The 19139-nt window shown below is 41.8% G+C and overlaps 1 protein-coding gene across 3 annotated transcripts; it reads right to left on the minus strand.

The window, feature by feature from the left end:
- Positions 1–3297: 3297 nt before the first annotated feature.
- LOC110515051 lies at positions 3298–13995 on the minus strand. 3 transcript variants are annotated; one of them, XM_036972942.1, is made up of 11 exons: positions 13297–13941; positions 12781–13197; positions 12600–12696; positions 11828–12369; positions 11161–11235; positions 10436–10723; positions 10130–10226; positions 5552–6461; positions 5335–5404; positions 4916–5090; positions 3298–3903 (listed from the first exon to the last, which is right to left on the minus strand). In XM_036972942.1, the coding sequence occupies exons 5-11, from the start codon at positions 11213–11215 to the stop codon at positions 3750–3752; spliced, it is 1749 nt and encodes a 582-aa protein (XP_036828837.1). In that variant the 5' UTR covers positions 11216–11235; positions 11828–12369; positions 12600–12696; positions 12781–13197; positions 13297–13941; the 3' UTR covers positions 3298–3749. The 3 variants fall into 3 exon arrangements, with proteins under 3 accessions (XP_036828837.1, XP_036828831.1, XP_021449788.2); XM_036972936.1 differs by having other exon boundaries at positions 11161–12369; positions 12600–12692; positions 13297–13995; XM_021594113.2 differs by having other exon boundaries at positions 11161–12369; positions 13297–13957.
- Positions 13996–19139: the final 5144 nt, after the last annotated feature.

The raw sequence follows: 19139 nt of genomic DNA on the forward strand, positions 1-19139 counted from the left end.
TCCAGGTAGGATGCCACCTTGGCTCTTAATAAGGGCATTCAAATTTGTTCAATCATAATGTAATAAAGATATAAATAAGTCATATTCTTCCAAAATCAAGGTGTTTATTTTGGTCATAATTCTGTAACACCTATCCAATTGTTTTAGATCAGGAGCAATTGAAATTCAGAAAAATACTTCAGTAAGTTAAATGTTATTAATGTGCAAAAGATGGACAGTATGTTTAAATGAAAAAGGAAAAACATTTTTCGCTTTATTGCTATTACAAACTGTACAATATTTTATGCTAAATTGAACACCTGATAGAATAACGCTGCAAGTATGGATGATGAGAAGGTACACCTGTAAGTTCAACCTGTCAGGAAACTCCTGAACATGCACAAACAGTGCCTCCTGTTGATAGGCTCAATGACATCAATTACAGAGATGAACCAGGTATCTATCTATTCAGTCCTGAAACCGTTTGTTACCAGCCATGCTCAACATCTCATTTTAAGTAAGTGGTCTGTATGGAATGTCAAAAGAAGACTGTCCAGTAGCTATCCAAACTTGCCACCCTACTGCCTGCCCCTGCGTCGTCCCCTAGTCCCCCCAGGTGTCTGTGTTCTGGGGGGGGTGGCAGGGCTGTGTGGGGTTCGTCGGAAGGGAGGACATTTTGCGGGCACGCCGGCGTCTGGATGCTTCTCTCCAGGCCTCCCTCTGCTGTCTCTGGGTCTCTTCAGGTAGATCTGATATCAGCACCCTCTTCTGATAATACCTGAAGAGAGAATGAGTATGAACACAGGCTCCACAACACAGATACACACACTAGGGCTGTCATAGTAGAACCGCCCAACCTTTGCTTTTGGAGAATGTGCTTATTGTTTTCTAGGTATGATCACTGCACTGTTGGAGATAGAAACACAAGCAATTCGCTGCACCTGCGATAACATCTGCAAATAAACTTTGATTTGATAACCCGTCATAAATACAGACCGTACACAAATTGAAGCCTAAACCTTGGTGGACAGTCATTGTTTAACATTTCGGTAAATGTATTTATTTTGTTTGGAGTGGTACACTTCCACATGGAGATTAAAAGAATGAATGACGCTGTTTTGCTGCTTTAAGTCATTTATTTATCAGGCCTCTATAACCGGCAGATGCTTGATAGAAAACATGAACAAGCATGCAGCTGTTGCGCAACATTTAAAAAAAATACTATTATGGCTAAACAGAGTTTGGAGAGCACGCCTCTGTGGTGTAGTGCAGCTCAATCTACTTTGTCTTCTTGGCAGGTGGCTGGTAGTCAGGTTCCATGTCCTCTTCATCTCCTTCAGGTCTATCTCCATCGTCTTCTCCCACTTCCACATCTGCAGCCCTTTCGTCCACTCCTTCCCCAGTGCTAACGTCACCCTCTTCTCCCTCTTGTCCTTCCAGGAGACTACCACTGGTGGCTTCTGTGGAGTTGGTGGGGGGCTGGTTGACAGGGATATCTGTTTGAAGAAAAATGCAAGGTATTTTTTATGCAAGGTATATCTTCAATAAAATAAAGTTGCATACATTCTGCAATCTTCACTTTGTGTTGCTACACAGAGGGGAGTTGTTGGTATATGCTGTTGTATGTATGCTGTTAAACGTATACTGACTGTACAAAACATTAAGGATACCTACTACCATACCCTGTTGAAAGGCACTTAACTCTTTTGTCTGTCCCATTAACCCTCTGAACAGCACACATGCGACAATTGAGAAATGGATTGTGTAAGGCTTACAAACCCTTCTTTAACCTGCCTCCTCCCCTTCATCTACACTGTTTGAAGTGGATTTAACAAGTGACATCAATAAGGGATCATAGCTTTCACCTGGATTCACCTGGTCAGTCTATGTAAAGAGCAGGTGTCCTTAATGTTTTGTACACTCAGGGTATTTTGTGTATGCTGTTGAGAGTGGAGAGTAACTTACGCTTCAGAAAAGATTCATAGTATTTGAGCAGCTCCTGGAGGCAGTCCTCCTACAGACCTGGCCGAGGGTTGGTGGGCATCATGATTTCTACTCCCCAGCAGCCTCCACGGGACTGCTTCCCAATGAGGACGGACCTAAAGCCCAGAGCATGCACTTTCCGGAGCTGCAGAAGACAAAAGGGTTTACAGAATTATAATTTCAATCAGATGGCTGCTAATCATAAATACAATAGGAATTAGTTCAATTCAAATGGAATAAAGCTAAGAATGTGTCCAGAAATATGGAGGGTTACCATTATGAAAAGTGAGTCCAGGAACCTGGCAACGTTGTTTTAAAGGATGGTCGTTCTTGTCCACTCTATCAGTGTCTTGTCCATTGCCTTATTTTGTTATTTGTGGTATTTCTTGAAAGGCTGCACGGTTTTGCAGGTCTCATATTTTAGAAGCATAATTTAACAACCGTTTGCAGTTGAGCCATGAGTTGGTTAAATTTGATAAAGAATGAACAAAGAAACAAACAGAAAGGCGTCAAGGAGAGCACATGGTTAGCACATTTGATTTGACAATAAACAGAAGTTGCAGTCAATATTACCTCTTGAACAGGTACCCTGAGTGTGGCTTATTACAATCAGCTAGATTGGGTGGGTTTTGATAATATGATAGCCTTAAGCATAGCCTCCCCACTCCCTATTAATCCCATTCAAGGGGGGGAAAAATGAAATAACCTACTCAGCAGCAGAGCGCACACATCAAGTACAGGTTGAAGGAATGGGGGATTAATGGAGATTTGATTTATTGTATTTAAACTTAACATTTTACTGTACTTTAAGGTGCGAAATTGATTAGCTACCAGTCAGAGAAATACACTGCACTGTCAGTAGACAAATTCCAATCCTCAAGCTAGATCGGCAATGGAAAAATGCAGTTTAATCCAAAACAGGATGTTTTATCACAAATAAATAATATTGAAAAGGATAACAGCTTAAGCCCCCATGCAGTCTTTGTAATTCTATTTTTAAATCACCACTGTATGTCTAATAAATTACTATGTTTATTTAATGAAAATTACACCAACATATACTGTATGTTTAACCATTTATGTCCCTGAGCCTCCTTTGGCCCTTAAAATGCTCAGTCTGTTTGTGTGGGCGTTAGGAAACACATTTGAAGATACAGTATTTTCATACACAGATCCGATTGGCTGATAGGATGGTCTAGAACCCACTCCCTTACCCAGATGAACAATCATTGGGCTATTATAATCAGATCATGATGTGGGCCAAAAGTTCCATCCTACCTGAACAGGCTTAAATTCCAGGCAATTTTCAAACAGCTCTTACACAAAACAGGCATCATTTTGACCATTTCTGAGTTTTATTTCAACCTCATTGTGTGGAAATATAACAAAAAGCAGGAAAAATCAAGTTTAACTTCACTGCCCCTTTAACACTGTAGTGAAATGGGAAATGAACAAAACTGAATTTAATCACACTGATTTTGTTTACAGTAAGTCAACAAAACGTCTTAAAGAAATCTGTCAACAACAAAAAAAAACACTTCCGGTAATCATTTAGAACACCATTATAACATAAAAGTTATAAAATCACGTTTCCCCATCACAGACAGGGCCAGCCAACAGAAACATATAACAATTATTCCAAGATGCATATCATGATAGATAGAACTCAATTGCAATCTGTAGTGTTGATTGATTGATATTAAACAAGAGCAACATTATAACATTTGAAGCTATGCATCATGTATGTGCATCCTTGTTTGTGTGTTTGCATCTCCTATGAAACTGGTTCACCATTCAAATTCAGTCAGGTCTTTGAGGAAGGTGGCAACTGCATCGGTCTTCCTTTGCACAACTCTTCCAGTCCTGCGGCTCACCCCGGCTTCTGAATCAAGGTATGAAGAGCATTTGGTTCCTTCATTTGGGTTGATCCCTACTAGAAACCTAAATAGTCAACATGGAAGCATTAGTCAATCCAGGCAATCAGGCATTGCTTTCACAACTCTTTCAATTCGGGTTGCAAAGCTATGGGTAATTTAGAAATCTAACGGAATCTTCAGTAATTTCGGTAATTAAGAGAAAATGTATGGCAATCTATTGTAACTTTGGTAATTTATACTTGAATAAAAATATATAGTATTCATTTTTTTATATATCTGTGTCCATATTGTACATGAGTTTCTAGTAGATATGGTTCAAGAGAAAAGAGCCTATTTAATGAAAGCATCAACGATTGACTTTTTTACAACTGTCACCAGTTTGACGCCAAAACATTGACAACAAATACATACGGGGCGGCAGGTAGCCTAGTGGTTAGAGCGTTGGACTAGTAATCGAAAGGTTGTAAAATCTAATCCCTGAGCGGACAAGGTAAAAATCTGTCGTTCTGCCCCTGAACAAGGCATTTAACCCACTGTTCCAAGGCCGTCATTGAAAATAAGAATTTGTTCTTAACTGACTTGCCTAGTTAAATAAAGGTTAAGAAAATTTCAAATTAAAATAAAATACTGACATAGTAAAATAAATAAGTGTGCAAAAATATATAAAAGCTACTTCATGCTGAAACCCTCATATGAATCACCAATGGTATTCACCAAGTTAATGGTTTATATTTAGGATGTTTTACAGCTTTGTTTTTCTATTTTAAAATATTCTTCTTGAATTATTTCATATATTTAAATGTGATAAGGTCACACAGAGGGCCAGAGATAATTACAGACACCTGTGATAATCTGAGGTACCCAAAAGGGCCACTATATGTATTGTAATAGATTAAATAAAATCCTTGACGATACCAAAAAGCTGGCAGTTTACTGGTAAACAAAAGTTTCCAGTAACATACCCTCCCTTTGCAACACTAGGCAAGTCTCAACACTGAGATGCGCAAAGACTAAATGTAACTGCAAGGCATGCAAGACAAATGTAAGTGCTGGATCAATAAATGTTCAATACTTGCCTCTGAATAAGCTCCAGTGTTGCTGAGGCTGTCTCCTGGTACTCTGTATTGAACACGTAGAAACATCCGAAGAGCACAGAGAGGGCAGCAGCAAAGTTGGACTGATTATCCAAAACACAGACCACTCTCCCCTCGATCGACACCATCCACTTAGATGAAGCCAGCAGGGAACTCCCTGAAGTACACAGTAATAATGAATGTGTTAAACAATATATTTTTTTAATATAGGCCTACACAATATATTTCTGTTCCACCACAATTAAAGATTACAGTATTAGACTATAACTAATCTTATTGCTCTATTCTTCTGTGCAGTATTAACATTATGAAGTTAAGTACCAGTATCTAGCCCCACCGTCGACATAATCTGATTTAAGAATATGATCATCTCCAGTCCATACACAAAATGCTGTCATTACCAAGCATAATAAGTCTTGGAGTGGCCGGCAAATGCAACTGAGCCTCTACATCCATCTGGGTGTCATTCACCTACATTAAACACAAAGAGAAGAAGGTTGTTGAATCCTGATATGATCAATCATGTGTGTAAAAGCACAGTATAATGTATATAGTCCCAGTATAAAACAATCAGATTACGTTTTTTATTTGAATAAAATCACACACACAATAACTTACATCAGCCAAGAGGAAGAGAGAGTCCTCTTTCTCTCTGAAGTGGGACAGCACCAGAAGAATGGCAGCACAGGCTGTGAGGTTTCCACTGACGTCACCTTCAATGTCATTGAGGAGACTTTGGATGCCTCTCCTCCAGTTGGGTTTCTGACTTCGGAAGAAATTGACAATGGTCTTTCCTTTGCTCTGGAGAGCGTCACTGAGACAGCGGTCGATCTCAACTCCAGTGAGCATGTGGAAGTGGGCGCAGAGCCATCTCTTGGTAAAAAGAAAAGGCCATTGTTCCTTGACGTCACCGATGCTTGGGGCTGGCCATGCATTTATCATGTGGCGTTGGTTAATGTACGTAAGCCTCATGAATTCATCCACGTCTCCCCTGTCCACACCTCTGGGGCTTGCACTGTTGAAAATGGTGGCCATAATCTGTCTCTTATTTTCCAGGGAGTCAGGAGTTTCTCCTTCTGGAAGGTCCTGTGGGTGCCAGTTGATGCACCCATAACTGTCCACTTTTGTTCTTGCTGTTTTGACTTGTCTGTTGCCGTGTTCCCCTTTTTTGCTCGTCTTGGGTCTGCGTATTCTATTTTCAGTGTTCCGGTTCACATGCTCCACTCTGGTCTTTATTTGGGTGAGCAAGGAGGAGTACCTTCTGCTAAGCAGTTCCCCTTCTTTTGACAGGTCTGCAAAGCTCTCTGGATATTCTGAAACTATAGCTTTGGCAATTTCTGAACATACTTTCTTGTTGGGGTTGAGGCAGTGTACACGCATTGCATCAACGGTGATCCTCACCATCAGCCGCCTATCTGCCGCCTCGACTCTTCGTCCCTCTGCAATGGCTCGCCTGAGGCTTTCAGGCGTCTGCTGCCAAGGGACATGAAAGTTGCTGATCCAATCCTCATCATAATCATCATCCTCCCTAAAAAGCAATACCAATTGCATGGGATAAATTGATGGTTGCTTGTGTGGCAAGTGTTCACAGTGCTATACAAAGCCAATATGTTATTATATGTTTATTTTTGCCTGAGCCAAGAGGATTTGGTACCTCCAATGAATCCTGGTAGAGAATTATTGACAATGATGATGGGAGGCTCTTGTAAAAAGTCAATTTTCTTTCAAATTTGACCATTTGTCATGTCCTCATTAGCAACAAAGTGGATCATTTTGTACTGGTCTTTCACCGTTGACAGTCCAAGAATAGGTGTCAGTCTCTTTGATAGGATACGCTTCTGTCAGTAGATCCCTGCCTGTTGCATTGGAACCAAGACATCTGAGCTGAATTGGCTCAACATAGTGTCCAGTTAGACCATACACCTTTTCCATTTATACTGTATGCAGATCTTTCGTGACAATCAATGCTTTTTAAATATCTATTAAAATATTTGAATAAAAATATCTGAGTGTCTCCCGACAGTGAAGCACAGTTGATTTTAACACAATTGTAATTTATCAGACGCTCTTATCCAGCGCGACTTAAAGGATCAATTAGGGTTAAGTCCCTTGCGCAAGGATACAGACACATTTTTCACCTAGTCAGCTCGAGGATTTGAACCAGTGACCTTTCGTTTACTGGCCCAACGCTCTTAACAGTAAATATGTTTTTATGTGAAGTACAGTAATGTTATAGTAATATAACAGCAAGCTTTATATTATGGAAGATTACAGTATTGTTTTCCCGCCTTGAAGAAATGTCCTATACTGTAATTAGGGATGCACGATATATCGGTGAACATATCGGAATCGGACGATATTAGCTAAAAATGCCAACATGGTATCGGCCGATGTCTAGTTTAATGCTGATGTGCAAAACCGATGTCAAAGCTGACGTGCATAACTATATAACGTAATGACGCCAAGTCGAGCAGTCAACAAGTCGAGAAGTCCTTTCAAAGAGTAAGAACATTTCTGCGAGACAACTCAAAAGGCAAAATCTATTGACGCCAAGATAATGGAATTCATTGCCCTTGACAATCAACCGTTCTCTGTCGTGGGTGATGTTGGCTTTCGCCGACTGGTTGAGCACCAGTACACACGTTGCCCTACCAGAGTTACACAGTAATAGCGTCACTGGTATTAGCTTCACGACATACTATGGAACGCTTGGGTCTTCGCGTGTCAAAAAATATATAAAAATAACACTATTTGACGTGTTAGATAAGCTTTTAATTTGACACGTCAAATAACATAGTTCTATTGTAGAAGGTTGTGTGTTCTGAATTTGCACATGCAAGCCAAGCGCCACCACTACTATCAGTAGCACTGTCAAAGCTGTACAGAAAAAAGTCTGCAAACAAGCAAACACCGGCCACGAACGATGTGTTTAAAATAGCGCGTTGGTAATAAAGCATTATTTGTTCAACCATAACTTCTGGGGTAGCTAGGTACCTTTAGCTCGGTACCAAGCTAGCACCAATACAACCAGCCTGAAAACAACAACCAGTACAAATTTCTGTCATTTTCATTATTCTTAGAAATGGTTTAGGAATACTTGTGAGTAAGTATTAGCTAGGTAGCCACTTCTTGTTCGCCAATTGAACTTCAGTTCATGAAAATAAATAGCTAGCCAGCTACTTAACCCTGTTGCCCAAAGCTAACATTATAAGCAGCCAGCTAGCTTCATCTGGCTAGTGACGCTCGACCGGACTGTGGATCCGGGTTATGTGTAGTGAAGCTAGACACAATAACGATTAAGCACAATAGTGGAGTTTGCTGTTTGCCTTCAAAATAAAAGTACATCTTTGAAAGTGATGCAGAAGGTGGAATCATGCCATATTTAGACTAAATAATGTTAAACAAGGTTGGAATGTGAATCAATGAAATGGCGTATCAGTCTACTCGGTGACACCCACAGAACACACATGTGAAAATGTTACGCAAATATTAGCATTGTAGCTCTTATCCTTGGACTGTGACTGTGTGAAAACACCTCCCCAGTCAACCTATTGTGTGTATTGACATTCATATTGCACTGTACAGCTTTGCCTAAGGATTGGGGATCAATGAAATGGGGTATCAGTCTACTCAATACCCAATATAGTTTTCTACAACATCCTCCTCAGAGTTATCACACTCAAACATCCATGCAGTATTGTTTTTCCTAATGAATAGTGTTCACATAGACTGACAATAAATGTGGCTCAATTCACAGTTGTTTCAGAGTACCGCAATAAGAGCTACGACGCTAATGTTCTCTGGGTGTCACTGAGTAGACTGATACCCAATGTTATTGATCCATAATCCATTTAAGGCTGTACAGTGAAATAAGTATGCCCCCAATGCAATTCTAAAGTTTAATACATCCAGTGTGATTTCAACAGATTTGTCAAATTAACAAATTGTCTTCTGTTGATTTTATATAACAACATTCCAACCTTGTTTAGCATGATCTATTCAATTATAATTCTACTATTTGTATTAATTTGCATCACTGTTAATTATACTTTTATTTTGAAGGCTAACCGCAAAGTAGACTATTGTGGCTAATCCTTATTGTGGCTAGCTTCACATAGATGGGTCTGACCACCATTAATCAGAAATGTCTTATAAATTAGGGTTATTTCAGATGATGACACCTAGCTATATAGTTAGCTAGCTAACTATAGCTACTGAAACGTTTTTGCTATGTTTTAAGGGAAGAACATTGTTTGCATCCATGAGCTAGCTAGCTTTTATGACCAGCACTGTAGGTGCACGAGACAACTTTACCAGCATCATAGCATACGTATCAATGAATCGTTGTGACATATGAAATACGAGTGATAGTTATTATACATTGATTACACTATGTAAAAAATGTATGAACGCCTTAAATAATTATGTGACGTGCAGTCATGTTCAGGTCCTGATTGGTCAACAAGTTTATTTGACACTTCAAATAGTGTTATTTAACACGCAAAGACCCAAATGGTGTTTCATAGTATGAGAAATCCTGGTTGAGAAAGACACGACTGAACAAATAAACAACGAAACGGCACAGCAAGTAAGTGAAAGAAATAGGTTTTGATGTTTTACTGGTAATGGGGACATGCGTAAATTCCAACATAATCAGTTAAGAACAATTTCTTATTTACAATGACGGCCTACCCCGAACGACGCTGGGCCAATTGTGCGCCGCCCTATGGACTCCCAATCACGGCCGGATGTAATACAGGCTGGATTCGAACCAAAGACTGTAGTGACGCCTCTTGCACTGAGATGCAGTGCCTTAGACCGCTGTGTCCACTACTAGAATGCTTAAAAGGCTGCAAAAAAAATGTAATATTGGTATCGGGGCTTTTTTGGCAAGGAAAATATTGGATATCGGTATTGGCCAAAAATGTCATATCGGTGCATCACTAATTGTAATGTAATCTACTGTGTTACACTGCAAAACACACTGAAGGTATTTTACTGTGGATTTGTGACAGTCTTTCACATCACTGATAAAAATAATTGACAACCCAGAATCCAGGCCTGTCAAAGCACTAAAATATGCTAAACATGTCAGAAATATTACATGCTCCATGTTTTGCAAGACAACTTAACTAAATTGAATCACAATTTAAGTGCAATTGTGGACAGCCAGACTGTGTGGATGAAAGGTCATACCTGCATTTTGCCCTTTCCTTGTAGGCCCGCAACTTCTCAGGGTCAGCACGGATTCTCTCTCTGTACTGCCGCTGTGTCTCTGCGCTTGACAGCCTCCCTGATGTCAAGAGACAATAGAACCGTATTGTTATTGGCATGATCCTCTTAAACCTGAATTTAACTTGGAGTTTACCATGAACTGCATAGCAGACAGTTGTTTTTAAATCCATAAAACCCCTTACAACTTTACAATAACCCTCACCACTACACTATAAAAATTTTTTTTTAAAAAACAGAAAAGGACAGAGACAAGACACACAAGCATACTTTTCACACGCTCTGTCGATGTCTCCTCAGACAGTTCTGAACGTCTATCGCCTGGACTCTGGCTACCAGCAACAGAAGACGTTCCATCAGACTCTTTCCCCAAGACGTGCATCGGGCCTAAGCCCTCCTGTTGTTCAGCAATGCTCTCCTCACTCATCTCCCATTTGATGTAGAAGGACCCAGTGTCAGCAGGCTCCTCTTTTATCACTGGGCTGGTGACTGGAGTGGCTGATGGGGACTGGCCTCTGGTTCTCTCTGCTGAAAGCCCAGGAGTCCCTGCATTGAGACCTGGGATTGAAACAAATACATTATATCTAAAGCTGGGGTTGGTCTCAAACTGGCCAGGTTTGAACATAGACATGTTCAAGTAGCCTTTACCAGCAGATCAGTTACCATGAACAAGAAGATGTCTCATCATAGGCGTTGCAATGCTAAATGGGGCAGTACCTAGTACACAATGATAATCTGCAGAACATATACTGAGGCAAGTAGGGTAGTTAGCTACATGACCTCATGAGAAAACATTTTCTGTCATGTTCCAGATTTGTCCCAGTATTGGGAATGGCATAACTTTAGCATATAGGGAATATCAACTATGAATGCATTCATCATATCATAGTGTCTATAATGATGTACACACTGACATTTATGCACCGGTGACCTGAGTGGGAATGTACAGTATTATGAACTGCTGATAACCAAGCAATTAGGACAGAGCTACTCACTGGGGAAATCCATTCTCCAATCAGTTTCGCTTCCCACCTCGTTCTCATTGCACATCGGTTTCCCAAAATCTCTTCCTGGTGAAAGTGCAGAAAATTCAAAAGATAGGCCTACTCGAAATGCTGTTAATTCCTCTTCAGCTTTTTTAAGCTTACATTTAAGCGTTTCATTTTCTTTGTCCCTCTCGACCACCTTCCTTTCATATTCCAGTATTTTGGTACTGTTCATATTGTAAATAACATCCATGACAGTATTTACCGCTGTTCTGATAGCATTTTCCACTGCACGAGCGTTTTCTTCGTTTTGTAAACAGGAATTCATTGCTCTACTAGGGAGATAAAAAAAAATCACCCACACAGCCTAACGCTACCAAGTTTGTTAAGTTGGCCAAGTCACTGAGAGTGAAGCAGCAATACCAAAGATACTGATAACTAGCTAGCTAACCCTTTTGTCTGTGGCACTGTAACGTTACTAGCTAGCTCAGCTGGCTAAACAGCAGCCAACAACTTTACCGATGTGTGAGTCAGTTTGTAACACGTCAGTGACAATATTGTCGAAGAGAGAAAGCGGACTAAAGTGTGGTATTTCAAATGCACTTTCATAAAATATTCGGAAAAAAAAGAATTTGACATGTTTTAGAGAGCAACTGTATTACAGCTAAATGTTTACCTCGCAGTTCACTTCCGCCGTGTTGAACGCGCGCGTCACGTGTCAAATGTGTTTGTGGTAGCTCAATCACAGCACCATCTAGTGGTAAATCAGTGAATAATCAAATAGCAATAGGTGTACAATGAACTAATTTATTGACATTTCTAAAAATAATAATAATAACAACATACAACATTAACAGCCCCAACCAATTCATTGAATAACTGGATTGTTAGAATATGATACTGAAATCATTCCCTCAACAAAGGAGATATCAACAATTATGATCCCCAAATCCCCATCTTTGTTCAGTAGCCTAAACTCATCTGTGCAGGCCTAATCCCCCCCACCGAATTCTACCCTACTGCCTGCCCCTGCAGTGTCCCCTAGTCCACCCAGGTGTCTCTGTGTTCTGGGGGAGGTGGCAGGGCTGTGTGAGGTTCGTCTGGAGGGAGGACATTTTGCGGGCACGACATCGTCTGGATGCTTCTCTCCAGGCCTCTCTCTTCAATCTGCGGGTCTCTTCAGGTAAATCTGATATCGACACCTTCCTCTGCTGATTCCTGGGGAAAAAAGGAGTGAGCATGAACACAGATATTATAACAAATACACATGATCACAACGTTAAACATGTTGCATGCTCTGTTTTCAAATGTCTATGAAATGAACGTCTCCATGCAGGACAATGGAATTAAGATTAATTGTATTCACGTTAATGTCAATATTCTCCTCACGACTGTATTGAAGGTGGACATCCAGACTGTGGTAGTGAAAGGTACTGTAACCTATTTACCTGCGTCGTTCCTTCTCCTTGTAGGCCCGGAACTTCTCAGGGTCAGCACGGACTCTCTCTCTGAACCTCCGCTGTGTCTCTGCGCTTGACAGCCTATCTGAGACAATAGAACCATATTGTCGTTGGCATGATCCTGTTAAACCTGAATTAAAAAAATATGTATATCATTTCACATGCATACTTTTCAGATGCCTGGCTGGTCTCTCCCCATACTCATGTCCACTCTGGCTACCAGCAACAGGGTGAGTTCCATCTCTTTGCATGGTTGGAGTTCCACCCCTCTGCTGGGCTTCGTACTCTTTTCCCAGGACGTGTGTCGGGCCTAGGCCTTCCCGTTGCTCCCCAATGCCCTCCTCACTCATCTCCCATTTAATGTAGAATGTCTCAATGTCAGAGGGCTCCTCTTTTATCACTGGTCTGGTGACTGGACTGGGTGATGGGGACTGGCCTCTGGTTCGCTCTGCTAAAAGCCCAGACTCTTCTGCAGAATGGGAGGAAGGGTTCTGGTGATGGGACATATAAATAGTTGATGCCCCAGTGGGAACAGCTGTGACTTTGCACTGGGAAAAAACCTGTGGAGGAGTCCTTCCACCAAGACCTGTGATCAAAACAAAGATATTTGGACAAAAGCAGGGGTTGGTAAGTGTATGTCAAAGAGTTAAATATTGGGATAAAATCAAATCGGGACAATACTCACTGGGGAAATCTATTCTCCAATCAGCTCTGCTTGACACCTCGTTTTCAGGGCAAATTGGTTTCCCTCTTTGCATTTCTGGTGAAAGTGTATAAGTGCTTGACCTGACTTGATGACATTCATTTCCTGAAAATTCAAAGGTGCCTCGCAATGCTGTGATCTCTCGTTCTGCTGTTTTAACTTTGCGTTTCAGCGTTTCGTTTTCTTTGTCCTTCTCGGCCAACTTACTTTGATATTCTTGTATTTTGGCACTGTTGATACTAGAAATAACACTCACAACAGTATGTATCGCTGTTCTAACTGCATGTTCGACTGCACGAGCGTCGTCTTCATTTTGCAAAAAGGAGAACGTTGCTCTACTATGGAAATAATTCATTTTTTTTCAACATGAAAGCCGGCCACTAAAGACTGCATGTGCACCCAGCAGTGCTATCCGACCGCTTCTAACGCAGGTGATGAGATAATAACAAATTGGTAAGAGAACGAACCGGCGGTATTTCAAAAGAACGCGTTAATAGTAGAGAAAATAAAACAACAGACCCAGTTCATGTTGATTATCTCCAAACAACATTCACTTCCGCATGTATTTTAAAGGTGGTGGCGAAGTCACAGCGTCGTCTAGTGGTAGCTAACTCAATACTGATTTTGTTTCAAGTTTCACGTTTTAATGTCACATGCGCAAGTACAGTGAAATGCCTTTCTTGCAAACTCAAAACCCAACAATGCATTAATCAATAACAATGTATCACTAGAAAGGAACACACGAGAAATACTAATAAGAAATATGAAATACGCCGTAAAGCAAGTAAGTAGGCATACTATATACAGGACATATTTAAAAAGTCAGTTCCAATACTATGCATGTGCAGGGATACTGCAGTGATGGAGGTAGACAGGTATAAGGGTAAGGGGACTAGGCAACGGGATATAAGATAGACAGAGTAGCAGCAGCTTGCATGTGAGTTGGCGTGCGGGTGTGTTGGAGTGACAGGGTGTGTGAGTGTGGTGCCCTGTTAGTGTGCATAGGCATTGCAAATATTGAAATAAAAGGGCAAACTTGCAGTAGCAGCTTTTCTCCACATGATGGTAGTAGTATACAGCAAATAATATGGACATAAGGGAAGAAAGTTGCCCATTGCTCCAATGCTGTAGGTACCAGCCTTTGACGGAAGGTCCATCATATATGCACAGGTGCATTATATCATCAAAATAAAGCCAGAAATTTTATGGGAATATCTTTACAAATTGATGTGGATATATGCATATAATGTGGTTTGCTGGCTCATAGCATTTCAGGTTATGGATATGCATGGAAATCTAAATCAATTGTTGTGAGCAGAAAGTATGGGATAGATTGGGGTGGAATTACAAGTATAACAATAGACAACCAAAAATATAACATGAAAAATGAGAGCTTTGGACATTTCTTGATCATTAGAAGGATGGACCAATATGAGGTAAAGTCAGGTATGTTGTATACATATCCTGCTTAGGTCTTACTGTCTGACTGAAATAGAAAAGAAACATGGAGTCATCACAAGTGCAAACACAGTCACAGCATGTTCTTTTTTAGCCTTTTTGTGACCTGGGTGTTAGGGGAAGCGTTCTTTTCATTAGAAGTGGCTGAAATGACTCTCCCAGGTCTAGGGGCTTTAACGCTCTTGAGGCTGCTTCACCAAGTTGTTCTGTGACCCGGATACTAAAGCAAAGTGGTGGAGGTGTCTTATCGTGGGGGGTGGAGGACTTGTATGTTGAGAGTAGGTGGAGGTGGTAGGGGGGAGATATGCAGTCTTGCAGCTGTGCGTGTGCTTGTGTGTCCGTGTGTTTGAATAAGGGGGGCAGAAAAGATTCAGAAGTGTTGGAGCAGAAAATCTCTCTCTCCCTCCTCTTTTCTCTCACTCCTTTTCTCTTTCTCTCCCTCTGTCGCTGGGCCAGACGTAAAGCAACAGCAATTTGCGCGATTTCACAGCTCACTGGGTCCCTAAAACTCTGACTGCCCTGTAATGACAGAGGGAGAGGAGGAGGAGGAGAAGGGAGAGGAGGGAATGAGGAAGAGGGCAGAGATAAAGGGATGGAGAGGCAGGGTGGTGGCGAGGGTAAATAGAGGAGGAGGATTAAGAAAAGCAAATGAAAAAAGAACAGAGAACATTGTATAGAGATGGAGGAAGATGTATTATAATATATACATATATTTGGCTAAATGTGAAGGCAGGACACGATGTGTACTGTATTGTGACGGAAACAAGAATACATGCATGTGTAGCACTGATCCAACACTGAAACTGTCAAACCTTGATGAAGATATGGGGCTATTATATTCCCATCTGTAAGAGACACCATCTTAGTTAAACAGTGTAAACAGTTTGGTATCTCAGGTCTATAAGGAAATACTTGGACATTTCATAAAAATACTATGGACCTTTCTGGTAATATGTGTAAGAAATAATAAGAGCCATTTTGGATGCTAATCCCAGCATCTGACCCGGAGTCCTAATCCGGTCATCTCTCCATGCCCTCTTAGACATCAATAGGGTTCCCTTTGGGTGGTCATTACCCTGCCAAGTGTCTGTCCTTTGGAGCAGGGTCACCCTCGAGACCCCTCAAGGACCACCATCAACTTCTGAAGAACTGCACCGCACGAGGTTAGCGTGGTCACAGACACATTCTTGAACAGAGTCACAGACCGGTATACAGACCAACTTTTCCTGTCTTCATTTAACTTCATACAGATAGAGGTTGTCTTTGTCAGTGGCTCTCGGCCTTGGTAAGCTATTCTTAAACACCTTGCAGCAGGCATGCAGCGGAGGATTGAGACCAAGAGACTCATTTCCATCCTTAAGTCTTTCAGAACCCCAGACCGCGAGTCCAGTCGAGGGATAGTCGACACTCCGAACACCCTCTCTCAAGACTCGAGGGCAGGGAAAGCCGTTAAGAGGCTGAGCAAGAGAGAGAGATAAGAGGGGCCATTGAGATAAGAGGTGTCACCTGAATGCTTTGTCTTGAGAGAGTTAAGAGTGGGTTCAGGGGTGGTTCAGGACATCTGGGCAGGGTTTGAAGGGTCAGCCAAGGGACAGGAAACCCTCCTAATCCCCCAGCTGGCCTGGAAGAGAGGATTTGGCCCCACTCGCCCCCCGGCCCCATTCCCAACACCCACAACAGTAGCTAATTGAGCCCCACTCTGATCACAGCACTCCCATGCTTTCACAGGCTTTTGGAGCGCAGCCTGGAAATCTGCTACTGTATCTGTTATGGTAGATTGATAACATCTATGTGCACAGCATATAGGAAACCTGCGAATTGAATTCTAAGCACTTCACACAGATGTACAGATGGCTGCAAAGGCTTTGAATATGTTCTGCCTGCCTGTATGCATACAGTTAGACACTGTTGGCAGGCATGTTAATAATATTGACAACAAGATAGGCGGATGGATGGACTTAGAGTTTAATGAAGGAATAGAGGGCAGTAGTTTGTATACAAAGATGCGCAAACATAGCTAAGGCAGGCTGGTACATAGTTAGAGGACACTGGCCTTGAGCTCGTGTTGTGTGGCCTCTCTCCTCTCAAATAACTGCCCCTCCCCCTACATGTCATTACCATACAGGCCGAGGGGTCAAGTGAAGGTGCTGTCCTCCACCAGCCAACTGGAAAACTAAAGAGTTCAGAGGTCATGGATAAGCAGCCCAGTTGGCTGGTTGGTCAGACAAATCAAATTTACATCATATTGTGTTCCATCTTAAATCACGGTACATATGGAATTAGGTTGGAAGACTGCACATTTAATTTAGTTTATCCTGGTACTTGACCAAAATATTGATAAGAAATTACATTAGATCAATTGACAATCCTGAATTCTGTTTTTAAAAATGTATTTTGTTTATCTGATAATATCATGCAAAATTATTTCAACTTTAGTTTGCTGGTTCTCATCAAATCAAATCAAATGTATTTATATAGCCCTTCGTACATCAGCTGATATCTCAAAGTGCTGTACAGAAACCCAGCCTAAAACCCCAAACAGCAAGCAATGCAGGTGTAGAAGCATGGTGGCTAGGAAAAACTCCCTAGAAAGGCCAAAACCTAGGAAGAAACCTAGAGAGGAACCAGGCTATGTGGGGTGGCCAGTCCTCTTCTGGCTGTGCCGGGTGGAGATTATAACAGAACATGGCCAAGATGTTCAAATGTTCATAAATGACCAGCATGGTCAAATAATAATAATCACAGACAGTTGAAACTGGAGCAGCAGCACAGCCAGGTGGACTGGGGACTGCAAGGAATCATCATTTCAGGTAGTCCTGAGGCATGGTCCTAGGGCTCAGGTCCTCCGAGGGAGAGAAAGAAAGAGAGAATTAGAGAGAGCATACTTAAATTCACACAGGATAGGACAGGAGAAGTACTCCAGATATAACAAACTGACCCTAGCCCCCGACACAAACTACTGCAGCATAAATATTGGACACTGAGACAGGAGGGGTCAGGAGACACTGTGGCCCCATCCGATGACACCTCCAGACAGGGCGAAACAGGAAGGATATAACCCCACCTACTTTGCCAAAGCACAGCCCCCACACCACTAGAGGGATATCTTCAACCACCAACTTACCATCCTGAGACAAGGCCGAGTATAGCTCACAAAGATCTCCGACACAGCACAACCCAAGGGGGGGTGCCAACCCAGACAGGAAGATCACATCAGTGACTCAACCCACTCAAGTGACGCACCCCTCCTAGGGGCGGCATGAAAGAGCACCAGTAAGCCAGTGACTCAACCCCTGTAATACGGTTAGAGGCAGAGAATCCCAGTGGAGAGAGGGGAACCGGCCAGGCAGAGACAGCAAGGGCGGTTCGTTGCTCCAGAGCCTTTCCGTTCACCTTCACACTCCTGGGCCAGACTACACTCAATCATATGACCCACTGAAGAGATGAGTCTTCAGTAAAGACTTAAAGGTTGAGACCGAGTTTGCGTCTCTCACATGGGTAGGCAGACCATTCCATAAACATGGAGCTCTATAGGAGAAAGCCCTGCCTCCAGCTGTTTGCTTGGAAATTCTAGGGACAATTAGGAGGCCCGCGTCTTGTGACCGTAGCGTACGTGTAGGTATGTACGGCTGGACCAAATCAGAGAGATAGGTAGGAGCAAGCCTATGTAATGCTTTATAGGTTAGCAGTAAAACCTTGAAATCAGCCCTTGCCTTGACAGGAAGCCAGTGTAGGGAGGCTAGCACTGGAGTAATATGATCACATTTTTTTGTTCTAGTCAGGATTCTAGCAGCCGTGTTTAGCACTAACTGAAGTTTATTTAGTGCTTTATCCGGGTAGCCGGAAAGTAGAGCATTGCAGTAGTCTAACCTAGTAGTAACAAAAGCATGGATTCATTTTTCTGCATCGTTTTTGGACAGAAAGTTTCAGATTTTTGCAATGTTACGTAGATGGAAAAAAGCTGTCCTTTAAACAGTCTTGATATGTTCGTCAAAAGAGAGATCCGGGTCCAGAGTAACGCCCAGGTCCTTCAAAGTTTTATTTGAGATGACTGTACAAACATTAAGATTAATTGTCAGATTCAACAGAAGATTTCTTTGTTTCTTGGGACCTAAAGCAAGCATCTCTGTTTTGTCCGAGTTCAAAAGTAGAAAGTTTGCAGCCATCCACTTCCTTATGTCTGAAACACAGGCTTCTAGCGAGGGCAATTTTGGGGCTTCACTGAAATGTACAGCTGTGTGTCATCCGCATAGCAGTGAAAGTTAACATTATGTTTTCGAATGACATCCCCAAGAGGTAAATATATAGTGAAAACGGACAAGTTCTGGCCTGGTTTAGATCTTATCTGTCGGAAAGATATCAGTTTG

The sequence above is a fragment of the Oncorhynchus mykiss genome, chromosome 3, assembly GCF_013265735.2.
Source record: "Oncorhynchus mykiss isolate Arlee chromosome 3, USDA_OmykA_1.1, whole genome shotgun sequence".
In the NCBI taxonomy this organism is placed as follows: Eukaryota; Metazoa; Chordata; class Actinopteri; order Salmoniformes; family Salmonidae; genus Oncorhynchus; species Oncorhynchus mykiss.

What these genes read in the sequence shown, in the direction of transcription:
- LOC110515051 (XM_036972936.1), bottom strand. Translation starts at nt 11,479, where the DNA reads ATGAATTCCTGTTTACAAAACGAAGAAAACGCTCGTGCAGTGGAAAAT. An exon ending in AAGGAAAGGGCAAAATGCAG is followed by an intron (nt 6,462 to 10,129) that starts GTATGACCTTTC and finishes ATTGCTTTTTAG; the next exon opens with GGAGGATGATGATTATGATG. An exon ending in TCCAAGACTTATTATGCTTG is followed by an intron (nt 5,091 to 5,334) that starts GTAATGACAGCA and finishes TGTGTACTTCAG; the next exon opens with GGAGTTCCCTGCTGGCTTCA.